This window comes from Echinops telfairi, unplaced genomic scaffold (assembly GCF_000313985.2).
Source record: "Echinops telfairi isolate 266 unplaced genomic scaffold, ASM31398v2 ScPeMD7_2;HRSCAF=8, whole genome shotgun sequence".
In the NCBI taxonomy this organism is placed as follows: domain Eukaryota; kingdom Metazoa; phylum Chordata; class Mammalia; order Afrosoricida; family Tenrecidae; genus Echinops; species Echinops telfairi.
Window position 1 is genome coordinate 23,947,870 of NW_022103898.1, and position 24,047 is coordinate 23,971,916.

The 24,047-nt window shown below is 44.7% G+C and overlaps 2 protein-coding genes across 2 annotated transcripts in view; one reads left to right on the plus strand and one right to left on the minus strand.

Moving 5' to 3' along the window:
* Window positions 1–832: 832 nt before the first annotated feature.
* PAH (phenylalanine hydroxylase) overlaps window positions 833–24,047 on the plus strand; it is an 89,050-nt gene continuing 65,835 nt past the window's right edge. The window contains exons 1-2 of the mRNA XM_004700348.2: window positions 833–998; window positions 8,288–8,395. Coding sequence (XP_004700405.1) covers window positions 939–998; window positions 8,288–8,395 — 168 coding nt within the window. The 5' untranslated portion in view covers window positions 833–938. The remainder of the gene's footprint in view (window positions 999–8,287; window positions 8,396–24,047) is intronic.
* LOC115870135 (GTP-binding nuclear protein Ran-like) lies at window positions 12,090–12,623 on the minus strand. Its single transcript, XM_030886103.1, has one exon. The coding sequence runs from the start codon at window positions 12,621–12,623 to the stop codon at window positions 12,090–12,092; it is 534 nt and encodes a 177-aa protein (XP_030741963.1).

A 24,047-nucleotide genomic window follows, 5' to 3' on the forward strand; every position in this document is an offset into this window, starting at 1 on the left:
CCACTCCCCCTCCCTCATGAACCCTTGATACTTTATAAATTATTATTATTTTTGTCATATCTTACACTGTCCGACGTCTCCCTTCACCCACTTTTCTGTTGTCCATCCCCCAGGGAGGAGGTTATATGTAGATCCCTGTAATCGGTTCCACTTTCCACCCCTCCACCCTCCCAGTATGGCCACTCTCGCCACTGGTCCTGAGAACAGCTCCCCTCACACAACAGGTCCTCACCACCAGTTTGGTTTTTGATTCTTCCATTCACTGAGAGTTTAGGCGGCAAGAACTGTTCTAAATGTTTATTGCCTTGCCTCAGGTATCACATTCTTAAAGCAACCCAGCAAGGTGACTAGGCCATCCTCTGTTGTTAATAGCTCAAGGCCATGTCGCTGGCTTCCCATCCAGCTTGCTCTCCGCTTTCCTGGCTCTTTAGTTGCTGTGCTCAGCATTCACAAGGTCACCTACAGCTTTTTAAAGTCAAAGCTCAGAAAGACAGCTTGCTTAGTGAACAGAAGGACAAGAAAAAAGAAACGAGAAATGGAATTTTGATTCTGTTTCTATAAGGAGGAGGAAGGGTTACTTATAATTTACTTATAATTATTATCACCAGGTGGTTGCAGGTTACGCCAGTTGAGTCTCAGGAGTGCCAACCCTGTCTATTGCCAGAAAAAAAGATGCCTGTGTGCTCACCTCAGGCTTGCACGCCGTGAGTCACTGGCTCCCCTTGGGCACCCCAGAGGGCGTGGTCAGAGGAGGACACAGCTGCCATTCACCCAGCGGCCAGAGGGGGCGTTCCAGTGCGTGGGTACATTTGCAGCAGGTAAACGCTCCTGGAAACCTCTCTTCACCTCCTTAAATCCAGGTTAAATAGCGCAACACCACGTGCTGTTTGCAAACCTGGTGACTGATCCTAGAAGCGGAGCCTCACTCGGGAGCCAGCATGTCAGCAGTGGTCCTGGAGCACCGAGGCTTGGGCAGGAAACTCTCTGACTTCGGCCAGGTGAGCTATCGCGGGGCTCACCGCCTGGGGAGGGAGTTTGACCGGAGGGCAAAAGGGCCTGCAGAATGTAGATGTTCTCAAATCCCATCAGCTCTCCAAGAAGTCTGAACCCATTTGAAGATGATGGAATGTTCAGGAAGTCAGCAGATAAGACAAGCCCCCAACTGCTGTTTCCAAGCTGTCCTGTATGTCTTTCAGGGGGAAAGGGCACTGAGTTTAGGAATCAGGGATTTGACTTCTAGAGCTTCCATGAGCTAGCTCTGTCTGCGGACCAGTCATTGCCTCTCTTCGTTACCTGTTGCCTCGTCTGAAACCCAAGGAGCTGGTTCTTAATGATTTGAAGTGGGGATGGAAGTTCAACTAGATCTGATCTTTCCGGTATTTACAAAGGGCTCTCATCCAGGTAGTGGAATGGTAACATTGTGAGAAGCTGTATATTCCTTGAAAGAACGCTGGTGGTGGGATGGTTAAGTACTTGGCCACTAACCAAAAGGTTCTTAGTTGGCAGCCACCAGTGGCTCCGTGACAGTCTGCTTCCATCAAGATTACCGCCTTGGAGACTGTGTATGGCAACGACACTCTGTCCTTTATGGTTCCGGTGAGAGGAATAGACTGGAGAGTGGTGGTGACTTCGTTGTTGTTGTTGTTGTTGTTGTTGTTGTTGTTTTTATATGCGCCTTTCACCTTTGGAAAAAGTCAAGCTGGAAGATGACCAGAGGAGGGAATGAAACTAATGTGAGGGGAATTGAGCACAGATTAGCCCCATGGGATACAAAGTTATTGGAACCTGGAAGGTGAGAGAATCCCACACATGATCAAGCCTGGGCTGTATTCAGTCCTTCAGGATTTCTTGTCATTTCTCTGCATTGAAGTTTGGAGAATAATTTGGCTGATCTCTTCACCCGACACCTGGAATCACTCTCCTGGACTCAGGTTGAGATTTACAGCCCAGGTTCCTGTGATGAGCCGAGTCTGTGGTCCTGTGAAGGATTAGCGAGAACTTCTGCCGAGGAAAGGGAGCCTGGTGAGGAAGGGGCTCTTGATCTGAAAGGTACAATATCAAAAGAGACCGCCGAATTTTGGACTGACTTTCTTTTGAACATCTTGAGAGAAAGATGTCCTTTGAAAATGGTAGGCAGGTGTTGGTGGGGGTGGAGGTGGCAGTAGAATTTAGTGTCCAGAAGGAACCACACCGAAGTCTGACCTGTAAAATGGACATGGAGTGAGATGCAAAGGGACAGAATGACCTTTAAGATTCTTTCCAACGTTAACATCCTGCCCAAAATGAAACCCCATAGTCTATGCCTACTCGAAGCTCCACATCCAGATGAATGGCCTACTCTGACAGACGGCAGACCGTGGGCAGGACCCATGGTGTACTGAGGCCACATGCTATGTTAGAAGCTTCACACAGAGAACATGGTCAGCAGCCCTACAGAAGTGTGGCTCATTCCTTCATCCAACAAATATGTACTGAGCACCTGCTCTGTGCCAGGCACAACTGAGAGTTCTACCATGCAAACCACACAGTCTCGTGGAGGAGATAGATGTTAATCAAGTAAACACGTGATTTCAGGTACAGAGACATGTTGTGAGGGAAAGTGGAGCAAGGTAAGGAGATGGAAGATGAAAGGAACTTGGAAATCCCAAGTAAGCACGATGAGATCAACCGTCAAGGACAGATCTGACCCCAGTACCTGCCCTTGCTCTTTCCTCCACTGCGGCCTCCTGTAGATGCATGCTGAAATACAGTGAGGTACACTGTGTCCTTGGCAGACTGTCTTGTCTTACACAGCAGAAGTGTATTTGTGCTATCGCACATAGGAATATGTACCTCCTACCCCAGCCCGCTCCTACCCTGACCCCTCTAAAAGCACTTGAATATCAGTGCCCTGAGAATGCAATTGCCCAAACAAGTGGCTTTTAATTTTGAAAATTGCTCTTTCCCACATTTGCTAGACACCAACAAGGAGAATACACTCCTACCCTGTTTTCCCCCAAATAAGACAGTGTCTTATATTAATTTTTGCTCCCAAAGATGCGCTAGGTCTTATTTTCAGGGGAAGTCTTATTTTTCCATGAAGAAGGATATGGTACACATTTATTGTTTTATTAAAAGAGACCTTGCACTTCCTGTCTGCCTCGGCTGCACTGCGGCCAACAGTGAGCTGCACGGCCATGCCTGCTGCTACAGTCCAGAGTCTAGAGTTACGGTAGCTTCGGGGGGCCTTGTTTTCGGGGGAATGCCTTATATTTCAGTGAGAGGCAAAACTGTAGGTAGGTCTTATTTTCGGGGGATGTCTTACTTTTGGGGGAAACAGGGTATTTAAATACATTGCTCAACAATAAAAACAACACAACATTTTTTTCTTTCCTGCTTCATAGGAAAGCTATTTCTCCCTGCTGGAGTTTTTCCTGTGTAGGTTTTGAGCTTTTTGTCGCTCCCTTTTACCTATCCTAGGTCTACCTGTGTTTGTAAGTACACTCTCAGTGTCTGTGGAGAACAAATACTGTATAGCTTATTTTGGCCAATTTCTTCCATTTTCCGGAAGCAATTTGCGCAAGGTCCATGAGTGGCTGGATCAACCCAAACCTGATCAAGGCCACTCAGCCAACTTCCATGAATTTCTTTTTGTTTTAAACCCCTCAAGCTTTAAAAAAGGAGTCTCTGGGAAACTGACCCTGCTGGGTTGAGCCCACCAGACGTGTCTTGAGGGAAAAGTCCAGCAATCCACTTCTGATGAATCAGCTGCTGAAAACCCTATGGAGTGTCATTCTACTTTGTCACACATGATGTTGCTGAGAGGTGGAATGAACTCCATGGCAACTGGCTGTTGTCCTGGTAGAGTCTGTTAGTGGGTGACAGAGCAGGGGCTTTGGAATTGTTGGAACTGGATTCAAGCCCAGACACTGCCATTCATTAACTATATCCTTGGGCAAGCCATGTAATTGCTGACCCTATTTCTTCGTTTACAAAGGGGACTAAGAACTGTACCCAACCAATGAGGTTATTCTGAGGACAGAAGGAGCTATTATTACATGTAACCATTAGAATGGCAGTGCCACCAAAGTAGTCATTAGTTGTAAAAATTCCAGCTATGAATCCTTGCACTTAGTGAGTGCTCATTGAATGACAGACTCCATATGACTATAAATAATATAAGCAAGGAGCAAAATAGCATCATCTGGTAAATGTGAGTTTTCAGATACACTTGGGGAAAGGTATAATTGAAAAAGAAATAGGCCATGCTTTTCAGTGGTTCTCAACATTTACCAGGGTTCTGAATCATCTGAGATGCTTATGAAAATGTTTCTCCCAAAGATTTTCATTTGATAGGGTTGGACAGGCTCTAGGAACCCGTATTTTAACAGAGATTTCCTCGGGAATTTTGGAGTGGAGATCAAAGGAAACACTACTGAGAAAGTATATGGGGCATGTGGAGAAAGGGAGATAGATAGACATGGGCAGAATGTAGGATAGTCACAATCGTTTTGAACAATTACCTGGTTATTTGACCCAAACCAACCCTTTACATGGAAAGAACTAGAAGGCTGATTTCCCACATTAAGTCAGTTGTGTAGAATTACCTTTATGTTGGAGCTTGAGTTCTTGATTTGCCACATACGACCTGTACAACCTCAGGTCAGTCACGGTCTCTCTTGGGCCCTTGTTTGCCAACCTGTAAAAGAAGATGACTGGGTTAGAGGATATTCTAGAAGGACATTTCTAGCTCTGAGAGTCAATGATCAATTCCTTTGTGGGCATCAGAAACCGGGCAGAATGCATAGATAAAGGAGTGGTTGAAAACATCTGGACCAGCATTCCCAACCTGTGGGTCATGACCTCTTTGGGGGTCGAACGACCCTTTCTCAGGGGTCGCCTAAGACCATCAGAAAGCACATATTTCCGATGGTCTTAGGAGACACTGATCCTCTATCCGTCTCCAGGCGGGTCCTCCCACATGCAGATATGCCCACATAGGAGTACCAGCGTGAAGATAGTTACCCATGCTACACTATGCTTCAAGACAAAATTTCATTTATTTGTCATTAGAGATAAAGATTTCACAATATATAATTACATATTGTTTTTGTGATGAATCGCTATGCTTTAATTATGTTCAATTTGTAACAATGAAAATATATCGTGCATATCAGCTATTTACATGATGATTCATATCAGTAGCAAAATTACAGTTATGAAGTAGCAATGAAAATAATTTTATGGTTGGGGGTCACCACAACCTGAGGACCAGTATGAAAGGGTCGTGGCATGAGGAAGGTTGAGAACCACTGACCTAGACTAAAGAGCAGGAAGGTTTTCTAAGAACCTTAAGACCCAAGGACCTTTGAGCATGGAAGAATCCTTGAGGGACTCGGGAGAATTCTGAGTAGAAGACTGACATAAAAGAAAGGCCCTTAGGACTGATCGATGCATTCCACCCAAAGTTGGTTTTGAGTGGAGGCAATGGGGGGGGGGTGTCCCAACTCCAAAGTTATTCCTGGAGAAGATCCGATTGGACTTGGCTGTACATGCACAGAATTTAGGGAAGAGGTGACAATTTCAAGTGCGAGTGCACTCAGGCGTGAGTTTTCCACACAGGTCGTAGCTATTAAGGTACATCAGGAATATGTTGCTTTTCTTAGAGGTCAACTCCCTCACTGCCATCGATTCAATACTGACTCATAGCGACTGTCCTGTGTGTTTCTGAGACTGTAACTGTTTATGAAAGTAGAAAGCCTGGCCTTTCTCCCAAGGAGCTGCTGGTGGTTTTGAACTGCCAACGATGTGGATGGCAGCCTAGTGTTAACCACGACACCACCAGGGCTCCTCCATTAGAGGCCAAGAGGAGGAGAGAATGTTTCCAAATCAGCCAGAAACAGGGGAATTGTTTATTATTTCAGGAAACTTGAAGAGACTAAGGGCTCACTGTTCTATGGTAGCTGTGAGGTGCCATCGAGTCGGTCCCTACTCGTAGAAGCCTTAGACACAAGAGAAGGAAACGTGTAGGTCCCTCCACCACTCTCATCAGTCATTGTTCCTCAACTTGAGCGCATGGTTGCAGCCATGGTGTTGATCCATCTCTTTAAAAGAATTCCTCTCCTTCACTGCCCCTCTTACTTTACCACACACGGTGTTTTCCTCTAGGGACTGGTCTCTCCTGACAATATGTCCAAAGTATGTAAAATGAAGTCTCACCCTCCTTGCTTCCAAGGAGCACTCTGACTCTACTTCCAATTTTCACATGCATATGAGGCCATTGAAAATACCATGGCTCGGGTCCTAGTCCTCAAATTCACATCCCTGCCCATCAACGTGCTAGAGTCTTATGCAGCAGATTTACCCAGTGCCACTCATCCTCGGATCTCTTGACTGCTGGCTGAAGTTGTCAAGGATTTTGTCTTGCTTGGATCCACAATTAGTGTTCACGAATGCAGCCATCAGAGTTCTCTGGTAGGCAGAAGAAAATTAAAGACAGAGACATATCTGTGCTTCTCTCACATGGTTTAGAAAAGACAGTAGAGAGGTAGGGTCTGAAGTAGGTTGTGATTTAAATTCAATATGGGAAGAACAGACACCTGGTGTCAAATGATCTGGCTTCAGAGGTTGGCTCCATGTCTAACTATAATTTTGGAAAAGTTTCTTAACCCTTCAAAGCCTTATTGACACCGTCAATGCAAGTGGTGATGGTAGATAATAAAACCTACTCCCTAGGAATGCTAGAAAATGTCAATGAAATCAAATGCTTATGATAGTGCCTGGGACATAGCAGTCTCCTAATAAAAGACTTTAATTTTTAAAAAGAATGACATCACAATCCAAATATATTTAACAGTTCTGATTCGTTTAAGGCGCTCTGTCATCACGATTGCTGATCATTTTCGTCTTGACCCTGCACTCCCTACTTCCTGTGAGGACCTGAAGAAAGTGAAATGTTCTGAATTGAAAAATAGTTTGTCTTAAAGGTCATCAATATTCGTGGGGTGCTTATTATTCTATGCTCATGGTAGGGTCTGCTCACCAGAGCCTCTTCTCATGGAGAGATGTAGCATCCATTCTATTAATCTCATTGACTTGATCACAAGAGAGCAATGGTTCTGGATACATCCTTCCTTCCTAGTTGGAGGCACATCCTGGCTATTTGTATGCACACATAGAATTTCATATACCCTTTAAGATGTTCGCCCCATGTCTAGAAGCATGCGTGCAGGAAGTGTTAGACCCTTGACATTCCTTTCTCTTTAGTTTAAGGCATTCACCTTATGATGTGCTATTTGTATAATTTTATATATGTGTGATTCTTTTTTTCAAAAATTAGATAATCCACATCTGAGCACATGGGATTGTGCTTAAGGCTTTTCTTGGATTTTTTTTGTCAAAGACCAAGATGGCTTCCTGTGTATTAATCATATGCCAATTATTTTTATTATTTCTTTTGAGTTTCTATCTAAGACATTTTTATCTTTTTCTTTTTAAGATTGGAGGACTGTTTTGATAGGTCTCATTCTTAATCGCAGGAGCCCTGGTGATTTAGTGGCTTAGGAGTTGGACTGCTAGCCGTATATTCAGCAGTTCAAACCCACCACTAACTCTGGGGCAGAAAGGCAAGGCTGCCTGTTCTCATAAGACTCGCAGCCTTGGCAACTGAAAAGAGTAGTTCTACTGCGTCCCCCATGGTTTCTATGCATTGGAATCAATTGCATGGCAGCTATTTTTATAAAAAGGGTATTCACACTCTTTTACAGACGAGAAAACTAAAAAGGTAGGCACATTGCCCTAAGTGGCCCAGCTGGTAAGTAGACGAGAGAGGATTCCGACCCAGGTCATGGGTTCGGAAGCTAGTGTGCGTTTCCATTGTGAACACTTTCTATACTGCGTTTCTCAGCGCTTTTCTGGGTTATTTTTAGAATCAGATCATAGCACTTTAAAGGATGTTTCTGTAGTTCTCAAGTTTTGTGTGTGTATCTAACTATTAAGCCATGTTGTGAGTTTCGGTCAGGGGAAATTTTGTCTTATTCATCTTTGTAGTTTTAAAAGGCCTAATAGTGCCAGGCACTTGGTCAATGATGACTGAACAGTGTCGAATTTAATAAGATTGACTGGTGACACCGGTGAATAATTGAAGCTGCCTAACATTGAAAGTCTGACCTCGGAGGGCCAATGATCCATGGGTCACTTCTTGCCTCTCAACATTTCAGTCCTTCTTATAGAATCATTGGAGTTCCTTCTTGGTGATCTCAGTGAAAGGCATGGTCTAAGTTCTAACCACGTCCCTCTAATCCTGTAGGAAACAAGCTATATTGAAGACCACTCCACTCAAAATGAGGCCGTGTCATTAATCTTCTCTCTCAAAGAAGAAGTTGGTGCCCTGGCCAAAGTCCTGCGCTTATTTGAGGTAAGTACATTATCCATCCTTTGCTTTGGATGCTGTGTTATTTTGTAGTTAGACATCATTTTCCATCCGGGCTCTTACATCCACCAGCTGCACAATCTTATTGATCTCAATCTGTGTGAGCCTCATTTTCTTGATTGATAAAATGGTGGTACCTGCCTTGGTTACTTCAATGGGGTTTTGTGATCAGAGGATGTGCTTTGCAAAACAACAAATGATGATGCCTACTTTGCTTATGACCATCGTAGAAAGACTGGAGAAGCAATGGTCGGCGAAAGCATTAGTTCTTTCACTCACCAAAACGATATTGATTATCTTCTATGTGAAAGACTCTGGTGGTACAAACAGATAAGTCATTGCCTGCTCACCCCAAAGCCACCAGTTCCAACTTACCGAGCGGCTCCACGTGAGAGAGAGAGACAGCTGGCCAGCTGCCTTTGTAAAGATGACAGTCGAAGCCCTGTCATCTGCTTGATGACATGGGGTCCCTTTGATGAACAAGGGACCTGACAAGAGCAATCCAACCAGACTCCCTGCCACTGCGTCGAGGTCCACTCACAGCGGAGAACCGCCCCTGTGAGTGTCCAGGACTGTAACTCTTCTGGGGCAGAATGCCCTGTCTTTCTCCCGAGGAGTGGCTGGCAGTTTCCAATGGCTGACTTGTGACTCACAGTCCAATGTGTGACCAGTAGACCCCCAAGGCCCAGACGTAGAGGCATAAAAGAAGAAGCAAAACAGTTCTTTACTTCAAGAAGCTCAACGTCAAAGTGTATTCAAGAAAATAGTTCAAGTTCCTTGTGACTTTGGTAAATCCCTTATCATTAAAGGGATGCCGTGGTGAAATAAAGGTGGAAAACTTGGGTTAATATCATTTAATCTGATTTCTTTATTATGGACTTCTCAGAGCCCATGGAAGCCTAATGTAAGACATTCTAACAGGGCAGCGTAGCATGCCTTAGTTTCCAGAAGGTTTTTTGTTTTTTTTTTACATTGGATTCCTTTTCTTAGTAAGCACATCTATTCACATTTTGGAGCACAGTCTGGGAAGCGTTGGTTGAACTTTAGTCACACATCTGAACTTCACATAGCTGCAAACAAGTTTCCTAACTCAGCTTTCTCCTTAGTCCTTTGCTCATGATTTGACTGGGGCTGTTCCCCTTGGGGGACAAATTATTCCTTTTTTTCCTGTAATTTTTCAGCAACTCCTATTGGTTAGAACCAGGGTTAGTTTTTTGGTCAGAACTGTGCAAACAGAGAGCTCAGTAAGTGTTTGGCTATTGATATGGCTTGGGATATGAGCTAGGTATAATGCTAGTCCTTTTGGGAAACTATGTTGCTCTCAGTTCTCTGTGCATAAGGAAGAGGAGAGGCGTGGCTGGAGCTGAGAGTAGAGGATGCACAGTGGTTGTAAGAAGAGAAGTGTCAAAAAAAAGAAGAGACGTGTCATCTTGCGGGTCCAGTGGGACAAGCATATTCTCTGAGCAGCCATGACTCTCGTAAGGAGCAAGGCCGAGGATGGAGACATCTCTCAGTGTTAGGGCATGTATAGATATCACCTCAGTCAACCTCATTTAATAATATGCTGTTATTGCTGAGTGTTAGGTGCTATAGAATTGGTTGCGACTCACAGGAACCTTTGCACAATGGAACGAAGCACTGCCCTGTTCTGTGCCACCCTCACAATCATCGCCACGTTCAAGTCCATTGATGCAGCCACTGTGTCAGTGCATCTCGTTGAGGGTCTTAGGGGCTCTTTTTATCATTCCTCTTTCAGAGAAAGAAATGAAGGCTTTGATAGGTTACGAAATTGGCCCAAGGTTATGCAGCTAAGAAAAATCCATCCTGAATTTGTTATTTGAATTCAGACCAGAGCCACAACACAACTGACTGAGCTCAGTGAAAGATGCAGGTGTGAGGCCACTTGTTGAATAAGTGCTGAAGTTCAGTAATGTAAAATAGTTCCTTTCTAAAGCAATCTCATTCTCCACGGGCCATGGTCGCTTTTGTTTGCTGTTTAATGTCATTTGCCCTTCTCTTGGGCATGTATACAGCCTTCCATCCTTCCAGTTCCCCCTCCTCCTGTCTGCCGCTGACCCTGTAGCCATGATCATAGAGATGAAGCAGTCTGCCTCCCCTTCTCATGGGTCTAGCCACTTATCCCTTTACAGGGGACTCTAAAGTGATTGTGAAATGCATGCTGGGATGTACTTGGTACCTGAAGGGGGATGGGTGAGAGATGGCTCTTGCTGAGTCACCACCACCGAGTCAGTGATCATTAGTAATAGAGGGTGGCTATAGAACATGGGCTTCCCACCTAAGACTCACTGTGTCTAATCACTGCTCTGGAGAGAGGGACAAGGCCATGGTCCCAGGGTGCTAGGAATCTGAAAACCCAAGAGCCATGCTGGGAATGTGGGGTGGCAGCTCTAAGCTCCCAACACATACATCATTATTCCATTGAGTTTAGTAACCATGAGTACAAGAATGAAGAAAATGCTCTAAAACTGAGTGTGGTGATAATTATACAACTCCTCTTAATATGATTGAATTATTAAATTGTATGATATGTGAATTATATGCCAATAAAACAGTTGAAAGAAAAATAATGTCAAGACCATGACTGTAGAGTATGAAACTCTAACTATAGAACTCTCTGAGCCCAGGAGGCCAGCTCTGGTTTCAGACCTTCCATCAAGTCTGCTTTGAATGAATTGCTGTCTTCTCAGAAATCTTCAGTACTTTAATTATAGCATAATTTGCTTCACTAACGAGGCCAATTTCTCTTTCTTTCTTTTGTGAAAGCCTCTTCTTGCATTTTCATAATAGCAGTCTTATACAATAGTTGCCCTTTTATGATTGACTTATTTCATTCACCACAATTTTCTCCAAGTTCGTCCATGTTATGTGATGTTTTGTAGATTCATTGTTATTCTTTAATGTCTTGCTGTATTTCATTGTGTGTCTGTACCATAGTGTGTTTATCCATTCTTCCACTGATGGGCATTTAAATGTCTCCATCTCTTTTGGGGGTGTGATGCACATGGTGTGCATTTATGTGTTGAGGCTCTTATTTCTCAAAGATATATACCAAGTAGTGGGATTGCTGGATCATATGATGTTTCTATTTCCAACTTTTGTAGGAATAACCATACCATTTCTATTTCCAACTTTTGTAGGAAGAACTACAGTGGTTGAACCAGTTTTATTAAGTGTACCTATTTCTCCTCTATTCAGGAGGATAATATTTCTTATAGCTGAAGACACTGTCTTTGTCATCATTATATTTTCTTTTTTTTAAATTTGAAATACAACTTTATTCTAACAAAAAGGAATGGGAATGACAGGTAACAAACAAAACGTCACCACCACTGAATATTATGATGTGACTGTAGCAGTCTTCTATTTGAATTTCAAGAAAGAAAAACGCATTCTCAAACAGCTGGATATGTAGGTCCAAAAAAAAAAAAAGGTTTTAACTGCCACACTCACTCCGAAGCCCATTCATCTCCTTCAGCATCCCAAAGATGAGCACATTCTGCTGAGCCCTATAGTAAGAGTGGCAAAGAGGCTGCGCCACTGACATCACAGGACATCACAGGACAGTTGCCTATAAAACCAGGCTACTGATGCTGGGCTCCAGCTTCATCCTTTCACAGGTCAGCATGTTCATCCGGGAGAGCGGTTGTCTGCACAGCCTCTAAATCATGCTCACATTGTGCTGCCAAAGCTGGGTCCCTAACAACCTCTGGGGGGCAGGAGCAGGCCTGGCAACAAACTCCAAGTCAGGATCTCCAGTGAGTTTTCTAGCAAGCCAAAGGAAGGGCTTGTCAAAGTGGCAGTTACTTTTGGCAGAAATGTCATCGTACTGAAGGTTCCTCTTTTGGTGGAAGACAGTGGATTTTGCCTTAACTTTCCTGTCCTTAGTGTCCACTTTGTTGCCACAAAGCACGATGGGTATGTTCTCACATACTCGAGCCAGATCCCTATGCCAGATAGGCACATTCTTGTAAGTAACCCTTGAGGCTACATCGAACTTTATAATGGCACACTGGGCTTGAATATAATAGCCATCTCTCAGTCCTCCACATTTTTCTTGACCAGCTGCATCCCACACGTTGAATTCAATAGGTCCTCTGTTAGTATGGACCACAAGGGGATGGACCTCAACGCCTGAGGTAGCTACATACTTCTTCTCAAATTCACCAGTCAGGTGGCATTTCACAAATGTCATTTTTCCAGTACCACCATCACCTACCAGTATGAGTTTGAACTGGACTTGGGGTTCTCCTTGGGTGCCCCCCCCCACTATCATGATCCCAATTCTACCTTACAAGAGGTACAATTCTACCTCTAGACCAGAGGATGTACACTGATACAGATAGGAACTGGAAACACAGGGAATCCAGGGCGGATGATCCTTTCAGGACCAGTGGTGAAAGTGGCGATACCGGGAGGGCGGGATGGAAAGGGGGAACCGATTACAAGGATCTACATGTAACCTCCTCCCTGGGGGATGGACAACAGAGAGTGAGTGAAGGGAGACGTTGGAAAGTGTAAGATATGACAAAATAATAATTTATAAGTTATCAAGGGTTCATGAGGGAGGGGTGTGCGGGGAGGGAGGGGAAAATGAGCTGATGCCAGGGGCTTAAGTGGAGAGCAAATGTGTTGAGAATGATGAGGGCAATGAATGTACAAATGTGCTTTACACAATTGATGTATGGATGGAGTGTGATCAGAGTTGGATTAGCCCGTAATAAAATGATTTTTTAAAAAGAAGATAATCCAACCATGGTTGCAGCAGGGCATTGACAGTGAGCTGTGAGCATGGATTCAGAAGAAGATATGGAACAAGGGACATTGCTGATGGCAGGTGGATCTTGGCTGAAAGCAGAGAAGACCAGACAGATCTTTGTTGGGTTTTATTGGCTATGCCAAGGCACTCAATTGTGAAGATCAAAATCAGCCTAGAAGAAAGGGAATTCCAAAGCATGTAATTGTGCTCACGTGTGTGGGGAGCTGATACATGACAGATCAAGAGGCAGCTGTATGAACAGAACCAGCGAATATCACATGGCTTAAATTCAAAAAAGGTGTGCCTCAAGGTTGTACCCTCTCACCATGCTTACTCAATCTGCAGGCTGAGAAAATACTCAGAGAGGCTGGATAATATGAAGGAGAATGTGGAATCAGGATCAAAGGCAGCCTTATCAACGAATTGTGATATGCAGACGATACAACCATGGTTGCTGAAAGTGAAGAGGACCTGAAGCACTTGCTGATGAAGATCAAGGATTGTAGCTTTCTGTATGGATTATTCTCAATGGAAAGAAGACCAACATCCTTGCCGTTGGACCAATAGGAAACCTCATGATCAATGGAGAAAAGGTTGACGTTGCCAAAGGGTTTCATCTTGCTCGCATCCACAACCAATGGTCATGGAAGCAGCAGTCAAGCGATCAAACAAATTGCATTGAGTAAATCTGCTACGTAAGACCATTTTAAAATGTTGAAGAGCAAGGATGTAATGTTGAGAAGCAAGGTGCGCCTGACCCAAGCTCGAGTGGATTTTCAATCACCTCATATGTGCACGAAAATTGGACACTGAATAAAGAAGACCAATGAAGAGTCCATGCATTTGAACGATGGCGTGGAGGAAGAATATTGAAAGCACCACGGACTGCCCAAATCACTGACAAATCACTGTCCGTGGAACAAGTACAGCAGAACACTCCTTGGAAGCAAGAACAGCGAGAACTTGGGACCGACTGTAAGGAGAGGCCAGTCCCTGGAGCAGAACATCCTGCTCAGTAAAGTGGAGGGGCAGTGAAAAAGAGGGAGACCCTCGACAAGATGAATGGCCACAGCGGCTGCCTCAATGAGCTCACACAGGAACAAGGGTGAGGCTGGCACCTGCAGGGACAATGCTTCCTTCCATGTGCATAGGATTGCTATGGGGCAGAGCTGACTCCTTGGAGCCTAACAACAACAACAACAAGACGGATCTCTGGTGGTGCTCTGAGCTAGATAGTGGACTTCCAAGAACAAGGCTGGTGATTCAAACCCACCCGCCTTTCCAAGACTGGGGCTGTCTGCTCTGCTAAAGATGTATAGCTTCAGGGTAGGGTCCCCATGAGTCAGAATCAACTCCAGGACTGTGGGTTGGATTTTGGTTTATGATATATGTTTATATGTAAGAAGCCCTGATGGTACAGATGGTTAAGTGCTAATAGACATTCTAGCCGTTCAAATCCACCCACCAAGCCCCTTTGCAAGAGAAAGACCTGGCACCTGGCTCTCATAAATATTGGACACTAGAAAGCCTCCTGGGCAGTTCTTTTCTGTCACGTGGGGTTGCTCTGACTTGGACTTGGACTTGAGGGCACCTAGATACACACACATATGTATAACATATATACATGCATATCATTATATGTACTTCTATGTATTCCTCATCTCTATAGTGTTCAATTGAGATGGAAAAATTAGATTTAAATAGGAGAAAATGAATTATGAAGTTTGGATTGTTTTATTCACTTCTCCTACATTTATAAAAGTAGTATTATGTTTGAGCCAATGACTTTTACCCTGAGGTTATTAAATAAAATTTGATTGGATTACTCAATGAGAGACCAAACATTCTGTCCAGTGATGAGCAAGCAGCAGGTGTGGACAAGAAAAACAGAATACTTTCTGAGTGATAAGCTGTTTATGAGAAAGAAAATATTAATAAAGTGCTCCTGTGTAATTGTTTAACCTTCCTACTAGACAGCTCTTTGACATTATCTTCTTGTGAAGTTGCCCTTTAGACCCAAGTCATAGTTAATAAAAAGTAAATAGCATGTTTCCAACCTAATAAATAAACAAACCATAAGTAACTAAGTTACCACGGCAAGATGAAAATCACTCAACAGCTGTGTGTGTGTGTGTGTGTGAGAGAGAGAGAGAGAGAGAGAGAGAGAGCGAGCGATCTGGCATGTATGGCTGTGTTAGGTGCCATTGGCTCCTAGAAACCTGAAGTACAGCAGAGTGAAACGCTGCCCAGTTCTGCACCATCTCGCACATAGTAAGAGCCAAGTAGATGATTGCTACCCCGATTTCTTTGTGCCACCGTTTTAGGGGGTTGTGAACCAACCTTTAATAGACTGCCGTGGTTGGTGTGTTGCTGTGATTTGTGCTGGTTTGCAGGAAGCCATGCCACTGGTATTTTAAATTCTAGTAGGCTCTCCCAAGATGAACCAGTTTCAGAGGAGCTTCCAGACTAAGAGCAGACTATAAAGAAAGAGCAGACGGTCCACTTCCAAGGGACTGGTCACTGAAAACCTATGGATAGAAGGCCCCCCCCCAAAAAAAACAAACCCAAGATCAAAACACCCTAAAACCATTTTCCCTGGAAAAAGATATAATAGCTGGTAAAGTGGAGAGAGCAAAGAAGAAGACCACCAAGAAGGTGACTGATACATTAGTCACAACAAGGGGCTCATATATTACAGCGATTTTGAGGAGGCACGGGGCTAGGCAGTGCTTCATTCTATTGGACACAAGGTCGCTGTGAGTCAGAACTGACTTGACAGCACCGCTCAACAGCAATAACAGCATGAAACACCAGGGACTCTTAAATTCTTCCATCTATGAAAAGTAGTTGAAGGACTACGATTGTTTGCCTAGAAGATAGAAGGATAAGGTGTGGACCGTAAGGCTGTTCTTGTGTGACACTGAGCCACTATTGACCCTACATGTCAAAATCGAACTGCTGCATGCGATTTCCTAGCCCGTGATCTCTATGACAGTACAGCACACTGGTATAGCAGACTAAAAGTTGGGTGGCTAACTGCAAGGTTGACAGTTCAAACTCACTCTTTGGAAGAACTATTTTAGCCTCAGAAACTAGGGAGCAGTTAGTAGCACTGGAGCAGTTAGTAGAACAGTAGTTAGTAGAAGAGTAGGGGCAGTTAGTGGAACAGACAGAGGAGCTGTCTGAAAGGGTTGCTATGAGTTGGAATCTACTCAAGGAAGTGGGTTTAATCCTTATGGCAGCAGGTCCCAAGGTCTTTTCTAGAGTCCAGCAGCAAGTGGTTGGCAGTCTAGCACTTAACTATTGTGCCATCCGTGCTACTTGAGGGAACAAAACAGTTTCATTGAAACACTTAAAAGGCTGCCATGAAAGAAGAGTCCTACTTCTTTTCTATGCGTTCAGATGCAAAAGATCTATGAGCGGAAATTACAGGGAGGCATAGCTGACATCCCTTAAAGGCAACATCTCTACTGTAGGAGGGCAGGAAGGCATCGATTTCAAGGACTGCTCCTGTCGAAACAAGCAACAAGCAGCAGAGCAGAATCCAAGCAAAGATCATGGTAGCAACAAGCTTTCCTTAGTAGTGACAAAGGATAAACAATAAATCTAATTCTTCCAAGGTTGGCAATGGTGGGTGGTAGGAGGGGGGTGCATTCCATCTGAGGGAATCCCCTGCAAGGGTGCTAAGTACTGCTCTGGTTACCGCTGCTTACTGGCAGGACCAGAGGGCTCTTCCATTCGTCCTCTGCAGCACAGCAGTGATCTAACCAGGACAGTTAAGTAAGCCTTGCGTTGAGTCGCTAACAGTAACAGCCATGGGAACCTACCCTATGCAGCCATACCAACTCACTGCTAGGTGGTGGAAGCTTTCTTAGGTCCTCATGGCCAACAGCACATACCAAGGCATCACACAGAGCCATGCTCCTCAGAGGAGGAAAGATCACTCACCACGTGGCCGGCTTTGACATCTGCCTGAAAGTCCTTCTCTTCCTGGCATGAATGGCATTGAATTCACCATCCCATGAAGGGATAATGTTGCCTTCATTGGAATTGTGGCCTTATAGCCCTCAGCTGGGAATAGTGTCAAAGGGAACCACACAACATGAGATTTGATCTTTATAAAATATCATTGATACGATCTTTAGGAAAAGAGATATAAATATGTGGTGCTGACGTGGGCTGGGTGATGGGAAGAATGAAGCAGATATTCCAGTGAATTGGAGTCGAGTGATTAGAAAAATACCCCAATCCCTGAAACTGGGTAATCTGCAAACATGCCACTGCCCCTCCTGAGCTGTTCCAACCCTCCAGTCTGTGCAATCATTTCTTTAAACGTCTTGTGTAGCTCTATGTATTTTCAGCCTCTACTAGCTCATGCCTTGCACTGGGTACATCTGCCACACTCGTTAAATGTTGAAAACCAAAGACGTTGCTTTGAGGTGCTTTAACCCAAGCCATGGTATTCACAATCGCCTCACATACATGTGAAAGTCGGACCTTGACTAAGGAGAGGAGTCCATGCATTTGAATGATAGGGCTGGTGAAGAAAGTACTGTAGAAGGCCAAAAGAAAAGAGCAAAATCTGTCTGGATATAGGAGTCCAGCCAGAATGTTCTTTGGAAGCAAGAATGTCAAGACTTTGTCTCATGAACTTTGGAAATGTTATCAGGACCAGTCCCTTGAAAAAGACATCGTGCTTGGTAAAGCAGAGTGTCAGCAAGAAAGAAAGAGGACAATGCTTAACAAGATGGACTGAGACCGTGGCTTCCGCATGGGCTCAGGCATAAGAACAATCGTGAGGGTGTGGCAGGACCTGGCCGTGTTTCGTTCTTTTGTACACAGGGTCCCTGTGAGTCAGATCCGACTGCATGACGAGAATAGCTCATGCCTTCATAGCAAAAGAGTCTCCCGGGAGTTTTTTACTTCTTAGGTACAGGCTATGAAATGAAAAGGAGGCTTCTTAAGGGAGGGGAATTAAGTTGCAAAGAAGAGGTTTTCTTTTCTCTGCCAACCTCTGCTAGCACCTTATGGTAGATTCTCTCAGGAAAGGAACAAAGCTCTGAGCATGTCAGAGATCCAAGAACATGATCCCTCATTGCCGTTATTGTTAGTTATCATAGAGTAGGCTCTGACGCACAGCGACATCGTGTATAACCGAATTGGGCAACAATGTTGCCCAGTCCCATGCTAAGGGAGCCAACCATGGTGTTGGTGAAGAACACTGAGGATAGTGCGGATTTCAGGACAACCAAATCAGCCTTGGAGGAAGTACAGCCAAGAGCAAGGATATTGAGACGTAGCCTTGCTTAATTTGGACACATCATTAGAAAGACACATTGTTAGATAGAGACACCATGTTTGGTAATATGTTAGAGAAAATTAGGGACATTCTCACTGAGATGTCTTGATGCAATAGCTCTAACAATGGAAACCTACCAATGATCATGAAGCGGGCATGGTGCTAAGTCGTATCAATCAGCAGATGCTCCTGTCTGTGTATGAGACTGATGACTTGGAACATTCCATTGAGCATCTTGGATATTATCCCTGGTTGTTAGGTGTCGTTATGCACCACAAATGTAACACCTCCTGATCCTGCACCATCTTCACACTTATGGTCATTGTTTGAACCCACTGTTGCAGCCAGCCTGTCGATCCATCTTGTTGAAGGCCTTGCTCTTTGTACATAACACTTTACTTTGCAAAGGGAGCACTGGGGGTGGAGTGGTTATGCTTTGGGTTACAACCCGCAGAGGTTGGTATTTTGAACCTACCAGTAGCTCCACAGGAAAAAGACTGGGCTTTCCACTCCCATAAAGAGTCACAGTCACAAAACCCTCTGGGGGCCACTATGAGTCAGCATTGACTCGATGACAGTGAATTTGGTTTGGGTTTTTACTTTGCAAAACCTTGTGTTCTTCTTCAAAAACTAGTATTTCCTGATAATATGCCCAAAGTGAGTGAGACAAAGTTTCTCCATTCTTGCCTCTCAGGATGATTCTGGCTGTATTTCTTCCCAGACAGATTGGTTTGTTCTTTTGGCAGTCCATGGTACGTCTGAAATTCTTACCCAGAATTAGAATTCCTTATTCCATGTCCAACTGTCAAATGCCTATGAGGCAATTGAAAATACGATGGCATGGGTCAGGTGCACGTTAATCTTCAGAGTCATATCCTTGCTTTTCAACACTCTAAAGAGGCCTTTGCAGCAGATTTACACAATGTAATGTATATTTTGATCTCTTGACTGCTGCTCCCATGAGCATTGATTGTAGATCCAACAAGACCAAATCCTTGACAACGTCAATGTTTTCTCTATTGTGATATTACCTATTGGTCTAGTTGTGAGGATTTGGGTTTTCTTTACAGCGAATTATAATTCATACTGAAGGCTGCAATCGTTGGTCTTTCTCCTGAAGTGCTTCTAGTCCTCCTCCTAAATAGATTAGGGCTTTTTCCCCTCTCACTTATTTACTGCAAGGTAAAGCAGGTTTGGGTCTAGGAAATTCTCTCTCTAGCCCAATCCCACCTTAAGATTTGTTCTGTCTTTCCCTCACCCCTTTAAAAAAACATGCTCTAAAAAAAATTGCTGAGAACATTTTGGGCGAAACTCAACATTAATGACTCGTAACATTTAATGTGGGGCACTTCCTGGGGGATGCGGATCTATGCTTAGGTATGGGAAGCACAGCCTATTGAGTGCTTATTGAGTGTCCATTAATAAAGCTGACATGGTGCTCTGGAACTTTTCTCTTTTGAATGAGGATGAGAGAGATGGAAGCATTGTTCTCCGAGGCGTCTAGATCTCCCTCGGACTCGGGGCCATTGAGCCGATTCCCACTCACGGCAGCCCGGTAGGACAGGGTGGACCCGATGGAGGAGAGATCTCAAAACAAGAGTGTCACTTTTTGATATTTTAATTTTATAAAAGTTTCTTCAATATTGTAGCAATTTCTTTTTTTACTTGCCCTCCTAAACGAATAAAAATAAAATTAAGTTGAACAACACAAAAGAAATAAAACAGGAGGCAGAAAGGAAACCCATCCTAAGGTCCTTTCTCTAGAGTCATCCACCGCAGTGTACAGACCTTGGAGTGACACCTGTGCACATTGTCGCTGTCTGCTGTCATATGCCTTCATAATCTTCCCCTGGGTGATTACACCCACCCCCCCCCCCAACCACCGCCCAGTCCTCCTTGATTGTTGGAGATTTAGGCCACTTGCAAAATGTGATGAAAGACTTGGCACATTTCCCCAAGTCACCATTTGCCATTCAGTTGATGCCGACTCATGGTGAAATGTGGATCAAAGTAGAACTGTACTCCATCGGATTCTTGATGGCTGACTTTTGGTGGGAGAAGGGATGGGGAGTAGATCACCACGTCTTCCTTTCAAGGTGCATCCAGATGGATGCCCTTGAACCTCCAACCCTCCAACCTTCAGTTAGTTGAACCATTTGTGCCCCGCCTCCCCCCCATACCCCACCCCACTCCAGTTAGATGTCTACAATTTAAAGGCTGGATTCTGGGGCACAAATGACTTTGTGCCAGTTTCCCAAGTGTGACGCTTCTCTCTGAAAGAGGCTATTCAAGGGGTGGAGTGTGGGTGGGGAGCACTGACAGCCAATAGTTTGCTTCCCAGCACTTCCTCCACCCCACTCACCTTTCCAAACTCTTCCAAAAATAAACACTGAAGAGGGACGTTCATTCTCTGTGCCCCCTGTTCTATACAAATCAGGGAATGGTTATGTCATACTTTTGAAGTTCTGACTTGGGTAAATAGCAGGTGAAATCTATCCCCTCCCTTTCTTCCTGAGCCAGGAAGGATGACACTGCTCTTTGCTCGGTTAAGGGAACAACCTCTGTTTGCCAGAGAAGCTGCCTTCCCTCCTCTGCAGGTTCTCTCTAGGCAGGACCTTGCTGCTGAATCACCTAGCTGCAGCCCCAATGGTTGTGTTCTCTGTTGCAAAGTCCAGAAGCAATAACTGCCTCGTGCACACTTAGGGTTGATCTGGGAGAGCCAGCAGGAAGGAAGCCTGTTTGGGTTGTTTGCTGCTTGAAAGATCTCTGGAGGTGTAGTGGATAAACCCTCAGCTGCTGAACAAAAAGTGACCAGCAAACCCACTGCAGCTCCACGTGAGAGAGATCTGGCAGTGAGCTTCTGTTAAAGTCACAGTCTCGGAAAAGCAGTGGTTGGAAGTTCTGTGAGTCAGAATTGACTAGATGGCAACGTAATTACTGAGTTTACTCTAACTGGTGGTGGTTGTCTGATGCCCTGGTGATGTAGCAGTTACAAGTTGAACTACTAACCACAAAGTCAGCAGTTCGAGACCACCAGCTGCTCCACCACAGAAAGATGAGACTTTCTACTCTGTAAAGAGTTAAAGTCTCAGAAACCCACAGGGCCATTCTGCTCTACCAAGCATGCTATCCTTGTCCAAGGACTTGTCTCTCTTGTCAAGTATGTGAGATGAAACCTTGTCATCCTGGCTTCTAAGAAGCATTCTGGCTGTACTTTTTCCAAGACAGATTGATTTGTTCTTTTGGCAAATCCATGGTACCTTCCATGTTCTTCGTCAGCACCCAATACCTAGAGGTTTTAATGCAGAGGTAGCTCCAGTTCATACTGGCTCATAGCCACCCCAAGGCCAATGGAAGGGAACACTCCCCGGGTCCGTGCCATCCTCACAATTGTTGCTATGTTGCGGCCCCTTGTGGCAGCTCATCGTGTGCAGCGGACCATCCATTTTATGGGTTGACATTCTGCTTTACCAAGCATGATGGCCTTCTCCAGGTACCGTTCTCTTTAAATCACGTGCCCACAGTGTGTCCGTGTTTCTGAGGCTGTCCACACACTGCCTGGACTCCCTCCAACACAGATTTGTTGGTCTTTCTGGCAGCCTGTGATATATTTCATATTATTTAGGGACACCCCAATTGGAAGGCATCAGCTCTTCTTTGGGCATTTGCATGCATTGGACAATGCCTTGGGTTGGCTCAGGGGCACCTCAGTCCTCAAAGTGACACCTGTGCATTTTAACACTTGAAAGAGGTCTTTTGCCCCAGACTGGCCCGAGACGACAAAGACATTCCTCCACTGCTGCTTCCATGGGTGTTGATTGTGGATTCAAGTATATTTACTTCTGTGACAACTTTAATCTTTTCTTCTTTCATCATGATATTGCTTATTGGTCTAGTTGTGAGGCTATGAGTTTTCTTTATCTTAGACGGGTAATCTTTTAGACTGAAGGCTCTAATCTTGGATCTTCATCAGTGTTTCAAATCCTCTTTGCATTCAGCAAAGTTGTATCATCTGCATGGGTTGTGACGATCCTTCCTCCAATCCGGACACTGTCTTCTTGTTCACATCGTCAAGTTCCTGAATTAGTTCACTATACATGTGCTGTAAGCGTGGTCAGAGGATACCACCCCGATGCACGTATTCTTGATGTTAAAGCACGATGTTTCCTCTGGGTGTTGCAACAATCATCTCTTCTATAAACGGGCCCTGCACATGCCCAGTGAAGAATTCTGGCATCCCTGTTCTTTGCAACACTATCCATAATTTGTTTTGATCCGGAGTCAGATCATTTAAAAGGCAATAAAGCATAGGTAAGTAGCTTTCTGGCATGAGGGGCTTCTAAAAGTTCATGGAAAAATAGAACGAACAGATGAAGCCATCGGGCGCCCTAATTTGAGGGCAGCCCTTGTTCTTGTTATTTGTCATCAAGGGATCTGGCTCAGGGTGACCCCATGAGTGCAGAACAGAGCTGTCCCATAGGATTCTCAGGGTAGATTACCAGGCCTTTCCTTCTAGGTGCCTTTGTATGGGTTCTCAGGGACAACCTTAGAGCTAACAGTTGAACACTTAGCCACTATCAAGGACTATTTAAGTAAGAATGAGTCACCGTTTTGCATAAAGGAGCCCACCCTGCAGGGGTTAAGTACCCAGCTACTGACTGAAAGGCCAGCACTTGGAATTCCCCAGCCACTTCCCAGGAGTAGGATGAAGCATTTTGCTTCCCTAAAGACTTGCAGCCTTGGAAACCTGATGGAGCAGCTCTGCGCTGTGCTCCAGGGTCATTCTGCACTGCAATGGACTCTTCTGAAGTGAGGTGTCGTTGTTGTTGGCGATTGTTTACCATTCAAACTCAGCAACTGCTCAAAAGGAGGCCGATGAGGCTGTCTGCTCCTGTAAAGATGCACCGTTGTGGAAACCCCATGGAGGGTGGCCCTGAGTCAGAATCCACTTCATGGCAGCGGGTTTGCTGCATTTACTTGGTCGTATAAAGGGTGCTTTCAGGAGAGACCAGTCCCTGGAGAAGGACATCATGCTTGGTAAAGTAAGGGGCAGTGAAAAAGAGGAAGACGTTTGACAGGATGGATTGACACAGCGGCTGCATCAATACGCTCAAACATAAGCACAATGGTGAGGATGACCAGGGCCAGCCAGTGTTTCCTTCTGCTGTACAAGGGTCACTAAGAGCCCGAACCTCCTTGATGACACTTACTAACAACAGCATAAAGGGTGCGACTGCTTTGGCCTGCGAGGCTTCTCATCTGGTTTCATGCTCATCCTGTAACAAAGCTTTCTTTCCTTTCTGTTTTTTGTGGTGAGGTTTTCTGTGTGGGAAGTAGATTTGGTTTTCCAGCTACATTTCCCCAACATCTGCCATGATTCCCTGCCTTACCTCCACCTTGGGACACCTCTGATCTTGTCTCCCACCGCTCCTGCCTCACCTTCTCCATCCTGACCATCCTGGCCTCATTGCTGTCCCTTCCATTAATCACCTGAAGCTCCAGCCACGCATTTGGCCGATACATTGCCTTCATCTTCCCAATGAACCCTCATGTGACTGCCT